General features: G+C 42.0%; 1 protein-coding gene across 3 annotated transcripts in view; it reads left to right on the top strand.

Annotated features, from left to right (window-relative positions):
* ctso (cathepsin O) overlaps nt 1-22,704 on the top strand; it is a 73,958-nt gene that overhangs the window by 26,202 nt on the left and 25,052 nt on the right. For 2 of the 3 annotated variants that reach the window (XR_009647073.1, XM_060851569.1), the window contains exons 4-5: nt 12,325-12,492; nt 14,688-14,809. Coding sequence is in view for 2 of the 3 variants with exons in the window: in XM_060851569.1 (XP_060707552.1) it covers nt 12,325-12,492; nt 14,688-14,809 (290 nt within the window). In the remaining variant the exon portion in view is untranslated. The remainder of the gene's footprint in view (nt 1-12,324; nt 12,493-14,687; nt 14,810-22,704) is intronic. The other variant, XM_060851570.1, reaches the window with a different exon arrangement.

Below are 22,704 nucleotides of genomic sequence, written 5' to 3'. Positions count from 1 at the left end.
TGGATCAGTATGCCATAAGGGAGCATGTCAAAGGCCTTGCTAAACTCCAGAGAGATAACATTTACTGTCCTGTTCTCAATCATTTGGCTCACTTCCTCAAAAAACTCAATCAAGTTTGTGAGTCATGATCTTGCAAGGTTTGTGAAGGTTTGTAGCTCAGATTGAGGTTTAGGGTGTAGGTTTGCTCGCTGAGCTGGAGGTCGCCACTGATGATGTTACCTAGCCAGGTAATGAAATGTCTGGATATCAAACCTACAGCTCAGCGAGCAAACCTACACCCTAAAGTCATGATCTTCCCCGCATAAAACCATGTTGCTTACCACTAATAAGACTAGCTTTTTCCAAATGTGAATAGATCCTATCTTTAAGAACCTTCTCCAACTATGTCTGTGCCTTGGATGTAAGGCTCTCTGGTCTGTAATTTCCTGGATTATCCCTGTTGCCCCACTTTAACAAGGAATATAACATGTAAGGAGGATCGCACATATCAAATGCCAATGTGTTTAGATGTGGAGATGGATTTAGACAGTGCCCAGTAAGAACATAGGAAAAGAAGCACGTTATTGAGCCCATTGAGCCATTTAAAATGACCTTTGCCGATCAAACACTTCCGTGTCTTTTACACGCTGCATCCTCACAACCCTGTTTTATCACTCACAATTTCTATCTTACACATATTCAAAGACTAAGTTTCCACAGCATTCCCAAAAAAAAAGTTTCTTCTCATTACAGATGTAAATGGTCATCGATCCTGTCAGTATTTTGTAGGTTTCAATGAGATCAGTTCTCATTCTTTGAAACTAGAGAATACAGACCCATTTTAACTAATATCCTGTTGTTGCACACCCTCCACGGCAATAATATCTTTCCTGAGATAGAGACAACAACTGCACATGTACTCCAGGTGCAATCTATTCAAGCTCTTATGCAACTGAAACAAGATTTCACCACTCTTGAATTCACTTTTAAAATAATGGCTCATATTCTATTTGCCACTTTGATCTTCTGGGAGATTGCATCTGTTTTCACAGAAGAAACTATAAGAAAAACAATAATTTAGCTAATTATTTCTCTATTTCCCGTAATAAATTCTTCATGCATTTTAATGTATTTTCCCGATCAACAGATACCCATCCTCCATGGGTTTAATGCTCAGTTGATTTACCCAGTCTGTGTTCAGATTAAAGTTACAGACTTAAAGGTCAGCAGCACTGAAAAAAGGCCCTTTGGATTGTTGAGTCTGTATTGATCAAAGACAACCACCTAACTATTCTAATTCCATTTCCCAGCATTTGGCCATAGCCTTGTGTGCCTTGGCATGGCAAGTGTACAATAAACTTCTTCAATGTTAAGAGGGTTTCTGCCTCTGTCACACAAAGATAGTGAGTTCCAGATGCACAACATCCTGTGGATAAAGGAAATTTCCTCACATCTCCTCTAACCCTCCTGTCCCTTACCTTGACTCTATGGCCCCAATCATTCAAGGGGAAAAGGTTTTTCCTGCCTAATGTGTCTATGCACCACATTTTCTAGATCTCAATCATGTCCCTCTTCCATTTCCTCTGTTCCAAGGAAAACAACTCCAATCTCTCTTCATAACTAATACTGTCCAGACCAGACAACATCCTGGGAAACCTCTTCTGCACTCCCTCCAGAGCATTTACATCTCTCCTGTAATGTGGATTCCAGAATTGCACACAAACCTCTCCCTGTGGCCTAACCAACTGTTCCATTTGCCTTAACCACCTTATCTACCTGTCCTGCAACCTTATGGTCTCCCTGATCCTTGGTGCTTCCCAGGGTCCGACCTTTCATTGTGTAATTCCTTGCTTTGTTAGTCCTGTCCAAAAACATCATCCTCTGCATCCTGACACTCAGCCAATTTGCCAAAATTTATTGCATCACATGGGCTCTTATCTTTGTTCTGATTCTTCAGTGCAGAACCTTATAAAAAACCTTGCTGAAGTTTAAGCAGACTACATCAAAGTTATTGTCCTCATCTACATACCCGGTTACCTCTTTGAAATATTCCATCAAGTTGGTGAGACATTACTGCTGCTTAACAAAGCCATGCTAACTGTTCATGCTTCCTTTAGGTTCCTCACCCAGAGGTGAAACTGATTTGGCCCTTAATTTTCTGCTTTATATCTTGCTCCTTTTATGGCTAATGGTGCCATTTTGGCTGTCTTCCAGACCTCTGGTATCTTTCCTGTGGCCAGAGGGGAACTGAACATTTTTGACAGCACCCCTGCTATTTTCTCCCTTGCCTCATTCAACAGGCTGGAGTTCATTTCATCCGGCTCTAAAAATGCCTTTTTCATGTTGGCAAGGGTTCTGTCCCCTCCATTTAGTGGGGCTGTGATCGTGGACTGTACTGACTGGCTTAAACACATACCAGTCAGTTTCATCTCCGTCTCATCCAGCCCGTGCAAGACTTTCTGCTTCCAGACCCACTCAAAGAACCTAAACAGATCAGCTGATGATTCAGATTTGGGAGATGTTTTTGTGGTATCTGCTAACTGTACCGCTGTAAATGGGATGGTATATGTGATTGCGAGGGCTTCAGTGTCCAAACCCAGCTCTCCGTTGTTATCAGGTTAATTTCGACTGGGGCTGTTCCCATGGCCGCTGAAGGAGTTGACTGCTCTGGAAAGGGTGGGGGTGGACCCCACTTCCTCATGCTCCTGGCATATCGCTGGACATCTTCCCTGAGCTCATCCCAATATATCCCTTGTTCTTCTTCATCCTCCCTAACCTTTCCTTATGTGCATATTATTCCATTTTGAATTTAGAGCTGTGCTGTTGATACCCTGCTTGATATGGTCTGCAGCTGCCTGTCTCTTTTCTCTGTCTGCCTGGTGTAATACTCTGACTGCTGCCTGCAAATCTAAACATTTATTTTTCTGTTAAAAATCAGCGACACTCCTTCATCAGGTGATTGTCACTCCGAAAGCTAGTGTGCTCCCAATTAAACCTGTTGGACTGTAACCTGGTGTTGTGGGATTTTTAACTGTGTACACCCCAGTCCAACACCGGCATCTCCAAATCATTTATTATTCAGTTGCCTTGCTTCCTTCTCAGTGACCTTTCTCTTGAGTGTCCTGACATGCCTGTTCACTTTGGGATTGGACTTGCTCCATGTGGAGCAGGTTTGCCTGATTCCTCTGGCCCTGAGCTGTGTTTTTCAGCTTTAACTTTTTGATCTCCCTTTTTGCGTGCTCTAGTTCTTTATGGATGGTTTTTAACTCCTACTCTGTTCGTAGTAACTGCCCTAAACAGCACATTATCATCGTAATCTTCTCAAGCTTGGAAGCCCGCTTCCCTTGAGTTTTTGTAAATCATCCCAATACTTATGCCCTTGGGATCTTGGTCCCATTTTATCATTACAACAAAATTCTGCCCATATGGGTCACTGAATAGCCTGTTTGATTTCCTTAGAGCAGAGGAGGCTGAGGTGGTGTCTGATTTGCATTGCACAAAATTATGAGGTATAGATAGCGTAGATTGTAAGAATCTTTTCCACATGGCAGATATGTCTAAGACCAAAATAAGCTGAGGTTATTATCCCTGGAGCTGCGGAGTGACATTATAGAAGTTTGTAAATCAAGAGCAGCATGGATTGGATGGACAGCCAAGGTCTTTTCCACAGAGAAGTCCAAAACTAGAGGGCATAGGTTTAAGGTGAGAGGTGAAAGATTTAAAAGGGACCTAAAGAGCAACTTTTTCACGCAGAGTGGTGCATGTATGGAGTGAGTTGGCAGAGGAAGTTTTGGAGGCTAGGACAATTACAACATTCAAAAGGCGTCCAGATGGGATGGATATGAATAGGAAGGGCGCAGGCAGATCTGGGCCAAATGCTGGCAAATGGGACTTGATTAACTCAGGATATCTGGTCAAAATGGACGAGTTGGAGGGAAGGGTCTGTTTCTGTGCTGTACTTCACCAGAGGGCAAAGTTGAAGTTGAGGAATAAGTGTTTCAGTGGACATCTGAGGACAAAGAAAATTCACCTAGACGGTGGTAGAAATATGTATTATGCTGCATGAGAGGGTGGTACAGGCAACATTTAAGAAGCATCTGGATGAGCACTTAAATTGGCAGGACACAGCAGAAGGTTGCTATAGACCAACAGCAGGTTAATAGGATAGTTTAATTTTTGATTTGTTGGTTTACATAGATGTGATGGGCCGAAGGGCCTGCTTCTATTCTACATGACTTTAGGACTGTGCTGACAGACCCAATGTTCAGTCTGGTCTTACCACCTCATTCCGTTTCTTCTCACTTAATTTGTAATTCTCATGACATTTCATGTTGGTTCCACAATTTCCAGTTTTCTGGCCCTAGCTGCATCCTCTCTTCTGTGAATGTGCAACACTTCTACATGTCCATCCCACATCAGCATAATCTGAAGGCTGTTCACCTCTTCCTTGAAGTCCAGTGTCTTTCTCTCAAACTGAAGGATGAACGCTGTTATTATGGTCATTGCCCCATAGGGCTCCGTCACCTTACGCTCCCTAATCAAGTTTGCCTCATTACACATCATCAAGTCGAGAATTGTCTGTTCCCTAGTGGGGTATATCACAAGCTGTTCCAAAAAGCCAATTTGTAGACATTCTGCAAATTCCTTTCCTTGGGATCTGCTACCAACCTGATTTTCCCAGCCACCCTGCATATTGAAGTCCCCAATGATTACTGTCATTGAGCTTTTCTTAAATGTCTTTTCTATCTCCTGATTTATTTATTTCGTCACATTCTGACTACTGGTAGGAGGCCTGTGCATTACTTCCATCAGGACCTTTTTTTCCTTTGCGGTTCCTCAACTCAACCCATAGATTCTATGCCTTCTGACTCTATAACGCTGCTTGTTTTTGATTCAATTTTATTTCTTACTAACAAGGTAACCCCACCCCCCGGCCCATCTGCTGTCCTTTCAATAGGATGTGTTTCCTTGGATATTTAGTTTTAGCTCTGATCCCCTCGCAACCACGTCTTTGTGATACCAAAAACATAATTCCTGCCAATTTCAAACTGTACCACAAGCTTATTTACCTGGTTTTGTATACTGCATGCAGTTAGCTACACCACCCTCAGTTCTGCCTTCTTCTAGTTGTCCTCTTCTCTGCAATGAAGTTAGATTGCTGAGTTTTTCAATACTTTGTCCTTTTAGTTCTTCTGGAAACTTTAATAACTTCTGATCCCTCCCACCACTTGATCTTCTTTAATTTTCCATGCAACTGAACCCACCTATTATTTAGTTTAAAGCCCTATCCACACCATCCCTAGTTATGCAATTCACCAGGATTCTGGTCCAAACATGATTGAGCTGAAGCCCCTCCCTTCATAATAGCTCCCTCCTACCCAATTGATGCTAATGTCCCATCAATTCGAACTTTTTCTGCACACTAGTCTTTGAACCTCATGGTTACCTGTTCAATCATGTTGACCCTTTGCCAATTACCTTGTGGTTCAGGATTTAGCTCCTAGCTGCTCATATTCCCTCAGCAGAACCCCTTTCCTTTTCCTGCATCCTCTTTGGTACCTACGTGGATCATGACAACTGGATCTTTCCCTTTCCACTCCAAGTTCTTTTGCAGCTGAGATGAGATATCCTGAAACCAGGCACCAGGCAGGCAAGCACAGCTTTTGGGACTCTCAATCCTGGCCAGAGAGAAGAGTGTCTATTCCCCTCATAATACTATCCCTGGTGACAGCTACATTTCTCTTTCTTCCCATTGCCATGATACTTTGGTCAGTTTGCTCATTCTCCCTTCAGTGACACACAGAGCAGCTAGACAAGCTCAAGTGCTAAAGTTGCTTCAGCACAATGTCCTGGATATCTCGACTTGCTTTGTTTGTAGTCACACCTTCCTGTCCCTGACCACTGACCAAATTTGAGATAGTTCATCTAAGGGGTATGAATCTCTCCTGAAACAGATTATCCAGGTAACTCTCCCCCTCCTGGATGTGTCACAGTGTTTGAAGCTCAGACTCCAGCTCATCAACCCTGAGCCAGCGTTCCTCAAGCAATCAGTACTTTCTACAGATGTGGTCACTACACACCACAGTAGGGTCCATCAGCTCCAATATCACATGGTTAGAATACATCTCCAAGCCTTGCATCTCAATTTTTTACTGAGTTCATAATTTCATTTTTAAAAAGTCCTTACTGGTCTTATAGTTGTGACCTGTAAATACTTTCCTATTTACCTGCAATAGATAGTCATATTAGTAACTAACAGCAATGAATTTAATTTTCCTGTGGTATGACTCATGTGCTGGACCCTGAACCTGGGCTTCAATTTATCCTGTTAAAAAACCTTAATAATCTATGAGCCAAAAAAGCGAGTAAAAAGCATCTTTTCTCTTCTGCACCACATTCCCTGAGTATATACTCTCGCTCCAGCTGAGTCGACTTCAGCTGTGATCTTGCTTTCCCCAGCTGCATGCAGTTTACTGAACTTATGCTTTCACAGGTCCTCTCTTAAATAGAGTTGAGCTGACCCACACAAATTAAGCTTCAATAGTAATTAACATGTTTTGAGGCCCTGTTCAGGCTTCAGGTGAATGACTGATAACTGTCCAGCTACTTTTTCAATAGGCTACTGAATTTTAAAGTTTTAAAACGGAAAAAGAAAAAAAATGTACTTGTTCTGTTCTCATGCTGCCTCCAATTCCCCTGAACTATACACTCACTTGACCAAGTTTCACTCCAGCTTTTATCTCTGCTTCTTAACTGTGTGCAGCTTTACTGGATGAGAAAGTGAGGACAAGTAGGTCTGTAGGTTTGTTGTTGAAGGTGAAGTGGGTGGTAAGGCATAAGTCCACTAGCTTGTTGGCATTGTCCTTGCTGATGAAGTTGGTGGTGTTTGGTGTCTGTGTCTTTGGGTCTTCTAATAATGTAGTCAGTGTTTCCTTGGCCAGGTTGATGTTGATGAATGTGAACAGGGCTGTTCCATCAAAAGAGACCATTATATCATCCTCTTCTATCTTGGTGTCTTTGGTCTTCAGGAGTTCTTGGGTGGAGTGGATGGAGTGGCATGAGTCTTCTACTAAATGTTTTAGTCTTTGGCCAATCTGTAAATTGGTATTCCAGGTAGCAAGACTATGGATCTGAGGAGGGCTCCTGGTTTGTGAATTTTGGGTAATCAATAGAAGCGTGGTGTGTTGGATCCATCTGGTTTCATTTTTTGGAAGTCAGTCTGATTTATTTCTCCAGATTTCTGAAGTATTTTTAAGTAGGGCTGTGATTCAGTTCTCTAGTTGTGGAGTAAAGCAAATTACTGCGGATGCTGGAATATGAAACCAAAAAAGATAATCTTTGACAAAGGGTCAGTTAGACTCGAAACATCAGCTCTTTTATCTCCTTACAGATGCTGCCAGACCTGCTGAGATTTTCCAGCAATTTCTCTTTTGGTCTCTAGTTGTGGGGTCAGGTCTATTGTCACTTGTTGGTTAGCGTTCGTATCTGCAAGTGGTGCATTTGCTATCAAAAATGTCATCTCTTTGATTTAAAAATGACTGTCAAGCATCCTTTGTCAGCAGGTAGGATAACAATGCTTTTACGTTTTTTTCAGTCTTTCTAGCGCTCTGTTTTCTTGTGGACTGCGTGCATTTCTTTCCTTTTTCCTGCTTAATGTTGGTGCGACTGTCTGTCTTATGGTTTGCTGGGTTTCTTCTGTGAGTTGGTTGTCTTTCAGTGTTGATTCTAACATTGCTAAGAAATCTTTCTTGTCAGCATCCTGGGAAGTTGCAATTTAATTCTCTTACTAAGATGGCTTTTTCAGCGTCTGTTAAGGGTCGATCAGTTAAGTGTTTTTCTCCATGCTTTTGTGTTGTCTGTGTTGTTATTTTGTATATATTTGTCGAGTTTTTTTTCTGCAGCTCAAGTTTTTTGTCCTTTTCTGTGTTGCTATCTAATGTATATGGCTTGTTGTACTGTGTCAGTCCATTAATGTTCTGTTGCATTAAAGAGTAAAGATTTTTGGCGCGAACTTTCCCAGTTGTATTTACGAACTCTGTTGTGGGCATCATTAATCATTTCTCTAAGCACTCTGCAGCCATTTTGCTCTGTTATTCATTTGGCTAGTGAGGTATTAAGGGGAAGTTTGTACTTCATCGTCAACAACTAAACTTACAGACAAACCAACGGTACACCCATGGGATCTCCGATATCAGGGTTCTTCCCAGAAGCAGTAATGCAGAGACTCGAACAAACAGCTGTGCCAACCATCCAACCCAAACGCTGGGTCCGCTATGTGGATGACACCTTTGTCATCACTAAACGAAATAAATTAGAGGAACCCTTCAAGACTATCAATAATACCCTTACTGACATAAAATTCACTAAAGAGGAGGAAAGCAACAACAAACTGCCATTCCTAGATGTCGCAGGAGAGCAAACAGCCAATGCGGAACTTCAAACCAGCATCTACAGGAAAACAACACATATGGACCAAACACTGAACTGCAGAAACAATCATCCCAACATCCACCAACGAAGATGCATCAAAACATTGTTTCAACGAGCCACCACACACTGCAGCACAGAGGAACTACTCAGAGCAGAGGAAAATCACCTATACTGTGTATTCAAAATGAATGGGTACCCAATGAACACAGTCCGCCGATTCCTCAGCAAAAAACCCAAACAAGCAGACAAAATACATCCAGAAACCCTAGCCACTCTTCCCTACATCAAAGACATCTCAGAAATGACTGCCTGACGACTCGGACTTCGTGGCATCATGGTAGCCCACAAACCCACCAACACACTAAAACAATAGCTAATGAACTTGAAAGACCCTATACAGACAACAGGCAAAACTAATGTCATTTACAAAATACCTTGCAAGAACTCTTAACAAACATTACATTGCACAGACAGGCAGAAAACTAGCCACCAGAATACATGAACATCAACTAGCCACAAAAAGACATGACCCACTCTCACTAGTATCCTTACATACAGATGAGGAAGGACACAACTTTGACAGGGACAACACAACCATTCTAGGACAAGCCAAACAGAGACACACACAAGAATTCCTAGAAGAATGGAATTCCAACTGACAATGTGAATCAACAAACACATTGACTTGGATCCCATTTACCACCCGCTGAGAAAAAAAAACAGGAAATGATGTCAGCACAGGAAATGACATCACCAACCAATGGAAACCTAAACATAAATAGAAAACACACCACGCTTCTATTGATTACCCAAAATTCACAAACCAGTGCTTCATCCAGAGACTCACGGATGTTACCTAGTATGACAACGAAACATCTGAAAATGAACTTTTCAGCTCAGCGAGCAAACCTACATCCAGATTCATGTATCTGTCTAGATACATCTTAAATGATACTATCATGCCCGCCTCCACCACCTCTGCTGGCAATGCTTTCTGGGCACACACCACCTTCTGTGTAAAGAACTTTCCATGCATATCTCCTGTCAACTTTTCCCCTCTCACTTTGAACTCATGATGCCTAGTAATAGAGTCCCCACTCTGTGAAAAAGCTCATTCAGGTTCTCTTCGCCCCCCCCACCCCACCTCCATCTTTCTAATGAAAATAATCCTAATCTACTCAACCTCTCTTCATATCTAGTGTCCTCCATACCAGGCAACATCCTGGTGTACCTCCTCTGCACTTTCTCCAAAGCATCCAAATCCTTTTGGTAATGTGGTGACCAGAACAGTATGCAGTATTCCAAACGTGGCCGAACCAAAGTTTTCTAAAAATGTAACATGACCTACCAATACCCCATTCAATGAAGGAAAGCATGCTGTATTCCTTCTTGACCATTCTATCAACCTGCATTGCCACCTTCAGGTTGCAATGGGCCTGAACATCCAGATCTTTCTGTGCATCAATTTTCCCCAGGATCTTCAAAAATGCATCATCTCACATTTGCCTGGATTGAATTCCATCTGCTATTTCTCTGCCAAACTCTCCAATCCAATTATATTCTGCTGTGTTTTCTGACAGTCCCCTTCACTGTCTGCTACTCCATCAATCTTAGTGTCATCTGCAAACTTGCTAATCAGACCTTCCTCCAAATCATTTATGTATATCACAAACAACAGTGGTCCCAACTGAACACCATTGGTCACAGGTCTCCATTTGAAGAAAGTCCCTTCCACTCTTTGTCTCCTGCTGCCCAGGCCTGTTCCTTATCCATTTAGCTAGTACACCCCTGACCCCATGTGACATTACTTTCTCCATCGCGTACTATGGGAAACCTTATCAAACGCCTACTAAAGTTCATGTTTAGACATCTACAGCCCTTCCTTCATCAAGCTTTTGATTCTAACACTCAAATTCATATCTTTGCCCACAACTTCCAATTTTCCGATTCTTCTCAACTGCCTTTGATCTCACTCCCTAGTCACAGCTCTGATGAATGATCCTCCTCCCAGCTTCCATATCCAGGGGGTTCCAGCATTCATCTATATTGTGTTCAAAGGGTTATTCTTCAAACATAATCTAATTCTTGCATTCTAAAAACATGATGACCACTTTGTTGTTGCAATTCACAAAATAGTCCCATTCAAAACATTATTGGAAAGAAAGGTCCAATTATTGATTTACATACTGTTATTGAGCGTGCCTGTAGTATTGACCTGGATTTTCATGGACTCATGTAGAATCTAGGAATCCTTAAAAATGGCAGTGAGGACCTGGATTCAACTGTCCCACCTCCTTTTTGTGACCAATCGTATTTTCATTATAGGAGCAAGATATGGAGAGAAGCTGAACCTTAGCATGGCCACTTCACTTCAGTGCTAAATTCAAATAGATCCTATTTTTACTTGAGCAAGGGACTTTCAGTGTGAAACTTACAGTTTAAAATAGATGTAAATGCTCTAGAAAGGCAGATAATGTTTGGAGAACAATTAATCTGAATTAAATAGTCTGCGCTCGGTGAATGCTTGTTAGGTTGGCTGATAGGCTCCAAGAGCTTACAACATGAGTGGGGTCATGAATTGGAATTAAGATGGTATAGGGATTTGGAGGTGGTGAGAGGTCATGGATTGGTGGTAAGTTGACATTCGGTCTGCAAAGAAACCATGAAGGTAGGTAGGAGCACTGGTCGATATGCATGGTAAAAAAAAAACTAGCAAAAAGTCCAAGAGAATCAAGGTCGGTAATTTCACTGGACTCTTTACCATGGTCAGCCCTGTGACCACTTCCATCTGCATCGGGCGTAACAGGTCAATTCCATCCTACACCTCTTACCTGAAATAGACATCGTGCCTCAAATGGAGCAAACGTTTCAAAGGCGAGTGACACGAACCAGAAAATTTTCACAACTCAGTGCATCTGCTTCAGTACCAAGGTACCCTGGCCATGGTGTTGACAGAATTTTCAAAACCGAACTATGCTTTAAGCATCCCAACCAGTTGAGCAGTTTATATAAAGATCCAGTAGGTGTCAGCAGATACTGTGCTAGAAAATAAGTGTTATATATAAAAAAATCAAGAAATCACTGTGTTACAGTTGTCAAAATCAATTTCATTAATGAAAGAAGCAGGGTGGTGCTTGGTAATTGTACACTGGCATCATAGTATGATATTTCATGACATTTTTGTCCCCTGACTCTTTTAAATAAATCATCAGTTTGCTATGTTCTGCTCCTTGTAGCCAAATAAAAAGAATGATATAAAACATATGCCTTGGATAGCATTATCTACTTCTTCTGTGCTATTGAATAAATATTTTTGTTATTAGATATTATAGCTTAAGAACTGTCACACAATTAGTTTTCTGCTGAGTTCCTTCCTTGGCAAATGTAGCTCATTTCAGTGCCAACATGTCTATTATGGACTTGAGGTATGCTCAAGCAAATCTCTCCTAAAGTACTTTCCAACATGCCAGAATTAAACTGTTTAGGTTCTCTAGAATGCTTCCATTATGTCCAGAAAGTTTTTTAAAGTTCTCTCAAGGATTTCATATTCCAAATTTAACGTGCAGAATGTATTAAATGCAGTCAAAAGGTAATGTACTGTCACTTTCCTATTAAAGTGACCAGGCAGTAGTTCAACCTTTAGATGTAGTTTGGATGATTTGTCAATAATAACTATTTTCAGATGTCAACTTTTTAATTCCATTTATTTCCTTGCTGCCAGAACAAAAGTATGTTACTTACAAGGTCTATTAAAGTAACATTAATAATTATAACTATCAGCAAATATATTTTATGCATGCACCTATTGCTGAAGTATTATTTGACAAGTAAGGAAAATGCATTAATCAGGCTAATTCCCTTGGGATTAATTTGGGCTATGCAACAATCAGACTGATTTTTGCATTTTTTTTGCAGTGCGGTGGCTGCTGGGCATTCAGCGTTGTGGAGAGTATTGAATCTTTATGTGCAATCAAAGAGGGACACCTGAAGTTGCTGAGTGCACAAGAGGTTATAGATTGCTCTTATAGGGATGCAGGTTGCAAAGGTGGCTCACCCATCAATGCCCTAATGTGGCTAAATCAGGTTGGTATGGCTTTTTGACAAATGACCAGTGTTTATTTGCCAGTGAGTCCTTAGGAGTATCTTTTATGGAATATTACATTGGCAAATAAGGAAAACAAGGAGTTTACTATGTCCACCCTACACTCAAGGTAGCAGCACAAGCAAGATTAAATATTTATAGCTCTCCACAGCACACACCTCACTAGTCAACAGTGCATTCCAATGAATCATTACTAACTGGGAAAATTGTCAGGTTTGATTGGACATAGTAAAGGTATTTACTATTCAAGATGATGAAAGAGTGAGAGAGAGGAAAACAAGAAAATTATAGATCTATTAGTGAAATTTATTGTGGTGAAGTTGTTGAATTTTAATTAAACAGAGTAATTGAACTTTGGAGAAGCTTTAATTGATTCGGACAGGCAACATGGATTTATGGATGGAAGGTCATGTCCAATGAACCTAATAGCATTTTCTTCTGTAAGTAAACTAGGGGGACAGGGAAATGCACTTGTTTATAATGGGCTTTATCCATAAAGTAGTCAATACGGTTCCTCAATGTAACTGAGGTTAGAAGCTTTTGGCTTTCAGTGTGCTCAAAAATGTTTCTGTGCTATTTTCTAGCCCAACAACCATCCAACCAAAAGTTCAAAAAAATGATAATTTCCTTTAGGAACTTCTGCTGCTATTGGAGAAGGCTATTCATGCACTATTAAATCCATTTCACACAGAGGAACAGCACTACTGGTAATGTCATGGACAAAAGTGAGAATGGGGTGAATTTTATATGATTACTTTCCCCTGTTAACACTGCAACAGTAAAATATCATTTGATTTATTACTTTCCCTTTTTACTCCTGATCCTCAAATTCCAGTTTTTGTATTACAATTTTTGAAATAAACTCATAACTAAATCATGTCATATTAAAAGAATTAGGATTATTAACATTCAAAATGTGAGGGAATTATTTTGGTACTCGATATACAAAAACAAACACTTAGAAAAGTAATGTACCCTAGGAAGAGGTGGAGTTAGGTTATAATTTACATATTTTGGTACATCCATAGGTATTAAAACAAATCAGTTCACATGAGGTACAGCTTCCCCAAGGTCAATGTCCGACTGTAATTTCCTCATTGAGCTGGACCCAACTGTTGTCTCTCTTGCACATAAAACATAAGCTTCTTTCCAGCCAACATCATGTAGACAAGGATGGGGGATCAGACAAGGGTGGGGGATCAGACAAAGGTGGGGGATTTTTTTTGGGGGTGGGGTAAGGGATGAAGGTGCAAAACTTGCTGACAACTTGGCTTGCCGTTATGTTTTCCCTGTTCATGGAGGGGGAATGCAAACAGCAGTTAATCCAAGAATGGTTTGTTTAAACAACTAACGAGCTTCAATTTCATTCTGCAATAACGATGGACACTTTAGGTATTGAGAACCCTCTCTCAGTTAGCTTTGGAAGGTTGTTCAGCTAACTTTATAGCTTTACCTCTACATCAGAGGTAATGAGGTAACTGAAAGCATGGCCAATCATTTTCAGCATAATGGGGCTTAATGTTTTGCTTTGTCAAGAGCTGGGGTGGAGGCAAACATCAGCCAACCTTTTGTGTCATCTTCACTTAGAATGTCTACTCAGTTCAGGGGTTCAGACAATCCTGCAAATATGTTAATGCGATCAGCTTTGGCCATTGCATGGGTCCGACAATTAAAGGAGCAGAATTTAATTCCAAAATATAGAATAGAGTGCAGTTTTCTTTGAGATGCTTCTTCATGCTCTCTGGCCATGATAGCAAGGTGGTGACAAGAAATGTCAGTGATTAACATTCTGAACGCACAACAGGGCCTGCGCTGATAATCCAAGTAGGCTCCAAAATGCCAGTACGTTTTCTTGCCGTATATTGTTCATTGTACATGTGGGATGTTAGCCAACACAGAATTTAACAATTGACAGCATGTTTCCCCTGAAAAGTAACTGACTGCCTTTTCAACATCAAATTATATTGTTTTTGTTTCTTCTGAATGGGAACAATGATTATGAAAAGTAAATAAGTGAAGATTTTTTTCAGATACAGAAGATTATACCCTACATAAATTAGGTAAATATGGACAAAGTATAAGAAATATCCCTTGCAAAGATATATAATATATACACATATATTGTCACTAATAATCATGTATATTGTGTATTTATTTGTTTTCTGTTTATATACAGAGCAAAGCAAAGCTGGTGAAAGAGTCAGAGTATCCTTTCAGTGCAAAAACTGGAATGTGCCATTATTTTTCAAAGTCTACATTTGGTGTTGCTATCAAAGGTTATAAAGCATTTAACTTCAGGTATTTGAGATTTCTTCAGTCTATTCTATCATCTTTGATGCAAAGTTGAATTGACTAGGACATTATTTTTGAGAGCTAAGTTGTTGGCTGTCAAGCTGATAACGTGGAACTGATATCAATAAAGTAGTTCTGATATTGCTGTAAATTAGAACATAAGAAACAGGAGCAGGAGAAGCTCATACTGCCACATCGGCCTGCTCTACCATTCAATAAAGTTATACCTGATCTTTCAGCTCAATTTCAGTTTCCCATCCTTTCCTGTATCACTTCATTTCCTTTATGTCCAAAGATCTATCGATCTTTGTCTTGAATAAACTCAATGATGGAACATGCACCTGTAGGTAAGAGAATTACAGTTTCTCTACATTTAAAAAGCTTCTTGTAATCTCCTTCCTGAATGGATGATCGCTGAATGACCTCCAGTCTTGGACTTTTAGACTAGATTTCCTACAGTGAGGAAACAGGCCCTTCGGCCCAACAAGTCCACACCGACCCACCAAAGAGTAACACACATTTCCCTCTGACTAATGCACCCAACACCCAATGGGCAATTTAGCATGGCCAATTCACCTGACCTGCACATTTTTGGACTTTGGAAGGAAACCGGAGCACCCGGAGAAAAACGACGCAGACACTGGAGAATGTGCAAACTCCACATAGAGAAGCTGTGAGGCAGTAGTGCTAACCACTCAGCCACTGTGCCACCCACTTAAAAGGCAGAGATGCTGAAGAATAAGTATTAGATTCCCGACAGTATGGAAACAGGTCCTTCGGCCCAACAAGCCCACACCGACCCTCCAAACTGCACCCAGACCCATTCCCCTACATTTACCCCTGCCTTATGCTATGGGCAATTTAGCACGGCCAATTCACTTAACCTGCACATCTGTGGACTGTGGGAGGAAACCGGAGCACCCGAAGGAAACCCACGTAGACACTGGGAAAACGTGCAAACTCCACACAGTTGCCCAAGGCGGGAATTGAACCCGGGCCCCTGGCGCTGTGAGGCAGCAGTGCTAACCACTGAGCCACCATGCTGCCCCTTGAGCCAACATTGTGTGAAACATAAAGAAGGCAGACTAATTAAATATATGCTTTGATTCTGCCCTCACAAAGGAGGACACAAAGCCACAAAACTGCTGAGGGACACAGGCTGTAGTGAGAGAGATCAGCCGGAAGGAAATCAGTATATTCAGGAAATGGGGTGTTGGAGAAACTAATGGAATTAAAGGTGGATAAATCTCCAGGGCCTGTTAATCTACTTGCCAGAGTATTACAGAAGTGACCCTAGAAATAATGGGTGGTCATCTTTCAAGAATCTGTAGACTCTGGAATAGTTTCTATGGATTGTAGGGTTGTAAACGCAAACCCACTATTTAAAAAAGTTGATAGAAACAGGGAATTACAGACTGGTTAACCTGACTTCACTAGTGGGGAAAACACTAAATGTTCATTCTAAAAGATTTCATGGCAGAACACTTGGAAAGCACGGGACAGGATAGGATAAAATCAGCATGGATTTGTGAAAAGGAATTCATGCTGGAATTGTTTTGATTGTAGCTAGCAGAGTTAATGAGGGAGAGCCAATGGATATGATTTATTTGGACTTTTAGGAAACTTCAGTAGGGTCCAATGTAAGAGATTAATATGTAAAGTTAAAGCACATGGGACGGGGATAATGTACTGACATGGATATAGAACTCGTTGGCAGACAGGAAAGAAAGAGTTGGAATAAATCAGCATTTTTCCAAATGGCAGGGTTCCAGCGGATAAGGGGGGTAGGGGGTGGGGAGCGCAATGGTGGTTTGGCGCGTTGATCTCTGAAGTCAGGCGGCAACTCAAAAACACCTCCTCCTACTGCCCCCTCGATCATTACCTCAATCCCCATCACCCATCACCAAACCATCATCTCCCAATCTCCCAGACCGTATACAACCTCATCACCTCAGAGGATTTCCCAACCACAGCTTCTAACCTCCTACTTCGGGAACCCTACACTGCCCGGTTTGACCTCCTACCCAAGATCCACAACCCTGACTACCCTGGCCAACCCATCATCTCAGCCTGCTCCTGCCCCACCGAACTCATCTCTGCATACCTTGATACTGTCCCATCCCCCCCAGATCCAGGATCTCCCAAATATGTTTGGGACACCACCCACACCCTCCACCTCCTCCAAGATTTTTCTTTCCCTAGTTCCAACGCCTCATCTTCACCATAAATATCCAATCCCTCTACACCTCTATCCGCCATGATCAGGGCCTCCAAGCCCTCCGTTTCTTCCACTCCCAAAGTCCCCACCAGTACCCTTCCAGTGATACACTCATTCCTTTGGCGGAACTGGTCCTCAATCCTCCACTTTCTCCAGGCGGAAGGGGTAGCCATGGGCACCCGCATGGGACCCAGATATGCCTGTCTCTTTGTTGGTTACATGCAACAGTCCATCTTCCGTAGTTACACCAGCACCATTCTCCGCCTTTTCTTCCGCTACATTGATGACTGCATTGGTGCCACATTGTGCTCCCATGAGAAGGTTGAATAGTTCATCAACTTCACCAATACACTCCACCCCAATCTTAAGTTCACCTGGACCATTTCCTCCCCTTCGTGAACCTCTCCATCTCCATTAACGGTGACTGACTCAACACGGACATCTTCTACAAACCCACCGACTCCCACAGCTAACTGGACTACACTGCCACCCATCCTGCCTCCTGTAAAAACACTATCTCTTATTCTCAATTCCTCCACCTCCACTGCAAGTGCTCCCAGGAGGACCAGTTCCTCCATAGAACACACCAGATGGCCACCTTCTTCAAAGACTGCAATTTCCCCTCCTACGTGGTTGGTGCTGCCCTCCAACGCATCCCATCCACTTTCTGCACCTTTGCCCTCGAACCCCACCCCTTCAATCGCAACAAGAACAGAAACCCCAGTCCTTAACCTTCCACCCCACCAACCACCAGATGCATTGCATCATTCTGCGCCATTTCTACCACTGCAAACGGACCCCACCACCAGAGATATATTTCCCTATCCACACCTTTCCACTATCCATAAAGACCATTCCCTCCGCAACTCCCTCATCACGCCCTTCACCAACCCACTCTCCCTTCCCAGCACCTTCCCCTGCCACCAGGGGAATTAAAAAACCTGCTCCCACACCTACCCTCTCACCTCTGTCCAAGGCCCCAAAGGAGCCTTCCACATCCATATTAGTTTCACCTGCATTTCCACACATGTCATTTACTGTATCTGTTGCTCCAGATGGGGTCTCCTCTACATTGGGGAGACAGAATGCCTACTCGCAGAGCTCCTCAGAGAACATCTCCGGGACACCCACACCAACCAACCCCCGCACCACATGGCCAAACACTTCAACTCCCCCCCTCCCACTCCTCCAAGGACATGCAGGTCTTGGGCCTCCTCCATCGTCACACCTTAACTACCCGATGCCTCGGGGAAAAACACCTCATCTTCCACCTGAGGACCCTCCAACCCCTCGGCATCAATGTGGATTTCACCAGATTCCTCATTTCCCCCCCCCCCCCCCCCCCCCCCACACACACCCACGCACCACCTTATCCCAGTTCCAACCTTCCAACTCGGCACTGCCCTCATGACCTGTCCCACCTGTCCATCTTCCTTCTCGCCTATCTGCTCCACCTTCCTGTCCGATCTATCATCTTTACCCCCACTTCCAGACCTATTGCGGTCTCAGCTACCTCCCCCCACCCCTGCCCTCACCCCCATTTATCTCACAACCCCTGAATCACAGCCTCATTTTGATGAAATGTCAATTCTCCTGTTCGTCAGATGCTGCCTGACCTGCCGTGCTTTTCCAGCACCACACTCTCAACCTAATCTCCAGCATCTGCAGCCCTCACCTTCACCTAGTGACGAGTGGAGTACCGCAGAGATCAGTGCTGGATCCCAACTGTTCACAGTAAATATTCATAAGTTGGATGACCGAACAAAATGTTGTTTCCCCAAGTTTGCAGATGACACAAATCTAGATGAGGGAAATGAGTTGTGATGATAATCCAGAAATGCTTCAGTATGAAAACATCTTCAGTATAAAAACAGCTGGAAAAGCTCAGCAGGTCTGGCAGCAGTTGTGAAGAGAAATCAAAGTTAATGTTTTGAGTTTGGTGGCCCTTCCTCAGAAACCTGAATGATGTTAGATTGAGGAAGAGGGAGGTTGAGGTGCATCGATACCTGGGTGTTTTTGTGCACCAATTGCTTGAAGTAAGCATTAAGGTGAAGAAGCAAATGGCATGTTGGAAGAGGATTTAATTCCAGGAGCAGGGATGTGTTGCTGCAATGGTACAAGGTCTTGGTGAGACCATATCTGGAGTATTTTATGCAGTTTTGTTCTCTTTATTTGAGGAAAAATGTCTGGCTATGAAGGGAGTACGATCAGAGTTTACCAAATTGATTTCTGGGATGGCAGGACTGACATATCAAAAGAGATTGGATCATATAGGACTATATTCACTGGAGTTTGGAAGAGTGAGGAGGAGATCTTGTGGAAATCAATAAAATTCTAACAGGAGTAGACAGGATAAACTCAGGAAAGCTTTTCTTGATGACTGGGAGTCCGGAACGAGGTGTCACAATCTAAGGATAAAGGGTGGGGTGGCATGGTGGTTCAGTGGTTAACTCTGCTGCCTCACAGCGCCAGGGACCCGGGTTCGAATCCAGCCTCGGCGATTGTCTGTGTGGAGTTTGCACATTCTCCCAGTGTCTGTGTGGGTTTCCTCCGGGTGCTCAGGTTTCCTCCCACAATCCAAAGATACGCAGGTTATGTGAATTGGCCATGCTAAAATTGCCTGTAGTATTCAGGTTATTGCATTAGTTAGTAGTCAGGGGTAAATGTAGAGTAAGAGGGGAATGGGTCCGGGTCAGTGTGGACTTGTTGCATCGTAGGGCCTGTTTCCACACTGTAGGGATTGCATGCATCTACAGTAGGCCATTTAGTATTGAGATGAGGAAAAGTTTCTTCACTCTGTTTGGTGAATCACTGGAAGTCTTTGCTACAGAAAGTAGCTGAGGTCAAAACATTGAATGAAACATTTCAAGGTATTATGGCTTTTAGAAGAAAAGAGACATCCACGTAAGTAGATATTGCTGGTATGGGAGGACCTTTATGGCATAGTGGTAATGTCTCTAAATGTTAGGTTTAATGATAAGGATTCAGGTCCTAATGTCTCCGGAGTGTGTCATAATGTGTCAAACAGGTTAATTTTAAAAATCTATAAATATGATGTTAGGGTGACGTGGATAGGGTGCCCAAGTGACAGGTAGAGTGCCAGCTGGGATTGGTGCAGAATGCCAGTGGGGTGGGATACCAGGTGGCAAGGGAGATAGGTAAATGCTTAGGATAGGTTGGGTGAGCCAGAGAAATCGGGTCCCACAGGGAATAGAGAGTGGGTGTCAGATCTGGGGGTGTTTTGATCTGGGAGAGTGGGGGTGGGTGGTTTCTGTAATTGCAAGTCTTTCCCCCTGACTTTGATTCCATTTTCTTTAATATCCTTTCCTAATAAAACATGATCAGACTTAGTTTTGAAGTTTTTAAATGACTTAACCTCGGCAGATTTTTGGGGATTTTTTTTGTTCAGGATACCTGAGGAATTAATTTCTACCTATCCTGCCAAGTTGTTTAATCATTTTAAATGATATCTCAGTTATGTTAATCCTCCATGTTCTACATTTAAGAAAATGCAAGCCTTGTCTACAGAACCTGTCTTTATGATTTAACCCTTTAATGCCTCATAAATGCTATTTGTGATCTCACCTTTTTTTCAGGGTATTGTATATTTAAACATCGAGCCCCTGTAGTGATTGTCTCCCAAATCAGTTACCCCAAGCTAATTATTTTCAATAGTATTTGGCCATTGCACTAGTACTCCAGAGTTCCTTGCAGTTCATTTTTGACACGGTGTGGTTCTTCACTTTTATCAATTGCTTGTAGGTTGGAATTCTTTATAAGATAGTTACAGCAAATTGAAGAGTTACGTAAATGGCACAAAAACAGAAAATGATGGAGAAATTCATTAGATTTGGTAGCATTGGTGTAGAGAAAAACAGAGTTAAAGTTTTATGTCCAGTGACCCTTTGTCAGAACAGATATATACAGGGCATCATGTCCATCTTTGACTTTTTACCTTTATTTTTAACATTTATTCATTGATATGATGTCACTATCTTTTGTTTCCCCCTCTCTAATTGCCCTTGATCTGAGCAGCTTGCGATGTCATTGTTACTCAAGGACAGTATTACGGTGGCAGAAAGAACATTTGATGAGGACTTGTCTACTGAGGTAGTATGGGCTGAAGTCATCCTGTCGGGAATTTTCTATGGGCCTCCAAAAGTTCCGGAGACAAAGAGAAAAGGATTGCAAAGGTGATTCTGGATAGAAGTGAGAGTAACAGGGTAGTTGTTATGGGGAGCTTTAACTTTCCAAATATTGACTGGAAATGCAATAGTTGGAGTACTTTAGATGAGTCAATTTTTGTCCAGTATGTGTAGGAGGGTTTTCTGACACAGTATGTAGACAGGCTGACAAGGGGCGAGGCCACATTGGATTTGGTACTGGGTAATGAACCTGGCCAGGTGTTAGGTTTGGAGGTAGATGAGCACTGTGGTGATAGTGACTACAACTCAGTTACATTTACTTTAGTGATGGAAATGAATACGTATATACTGCAGGGCAGAAGTTACAGCTGGGGGAAAGGCAATTATGATGCGATTAGACAAGATTTAGGATGCATAGGATGGAGAAGGAAACTGCAGGGGATGGGCATAATTGAAATGTAGAGCTTATTCAAGGAGCAGCTACTGTATGTCCTTGATGCCTAGGGGACTGTGGTGGTAGTGAGCAGCTACCTTGAACCACTACAGCCATGTGCTCTAAAAGGATGCATAATAATGTTAGTTCCAGTATTTTGATCCAGTGATATTGAAGGCACGCTGACATATTTCCATTGCAGGGATACCTGCAGATGGTGGTGTTCCCATGTATCGTTGTTCCTATCCTTCTAAACGGCAGAGGTCATAAGTTTGGAACGTGCTATCTAAGGAACTTTGTTAATTTGTTCCAGTCATTTTGTAAACAGTTTGTACTGATGCTACTGAGTGGATTGTTGAAGTAGTAGATGCTTGTTCTGTTTCGCGTCAAATTTTGTTGAAGCTGCAGCCATTAAGGCAAGTGGGGATTATTCCATCTCACTCCTGATTTCTGACATGTAGATGGTGGATAGGTTTTGGGAAATCAGGAGGTGAGTAACTGGCTGCAAAATTCTTTGTCTTCAACCTTTCTTTGTAGCCACTGTGTTTATATGGCTAGTCCACTTCAGTTTGTGGTCAATGGTAACCCCCAACAGTGTTGAATAGTGTGTGATTCAGTGCTGGTAACACCTTTGAATGTTAAGGGATGATGGTTAGATTTTCTCTTGTTGGAGATGGTCATTGCCTGGCCACTTGTGTAACATGAATGTCACTTGCCACTTCTCGGCACAAGACTGGATGTAATGCACTTCTTGTTTTGTTTAGAAATTAAATGCTTCAAAAGCGTAATGTTGATATTAATCACATAAAATTTAACACAATAACAATGCAACAGAATACTTTTTTTCTGTGGAACAAGAAGTACATTCAAATTCTATTAAATGATCAATATAAAATATATGATAGCATTGCAGTTCTTAAAATATTGGATTTTTTGCTAAATTTGAAAATTGCCTTTCTAGTTATTAGGATTGTTGACTTCTGCACTAACCTAGGTATATTAATTATTGTGCAATAAGTACTATGCAGTTACTTATAGCTAAGTTAAAAAATATCTATAACAACCATCAGCTCACTTTTGCAGAGCAGGTTAATATCTTTAAAAA

The sequence above is a fragment of the Hemiscyllium ocellatum genome, chromosome 36, assembly GCF_020745735.1.
Source record: "Hemiscyllium ocellatum isolate sHemOce1 chromosome 36, sHemOce1.pat.X.cur, whole genome shotgun sequence".
Lineage (NCBI taxonomy): Eukaryota > Metazoa > Chordata > Chondrichthyes > Orectolobiformes > Hemiscylliidae > Hemiscyllium > Hemiscyllium ocellatum.
Note: the sequence above shows the minus strand (reverse complement) of the source record. Positions and strands in the feature narration are given on the sequence as shown.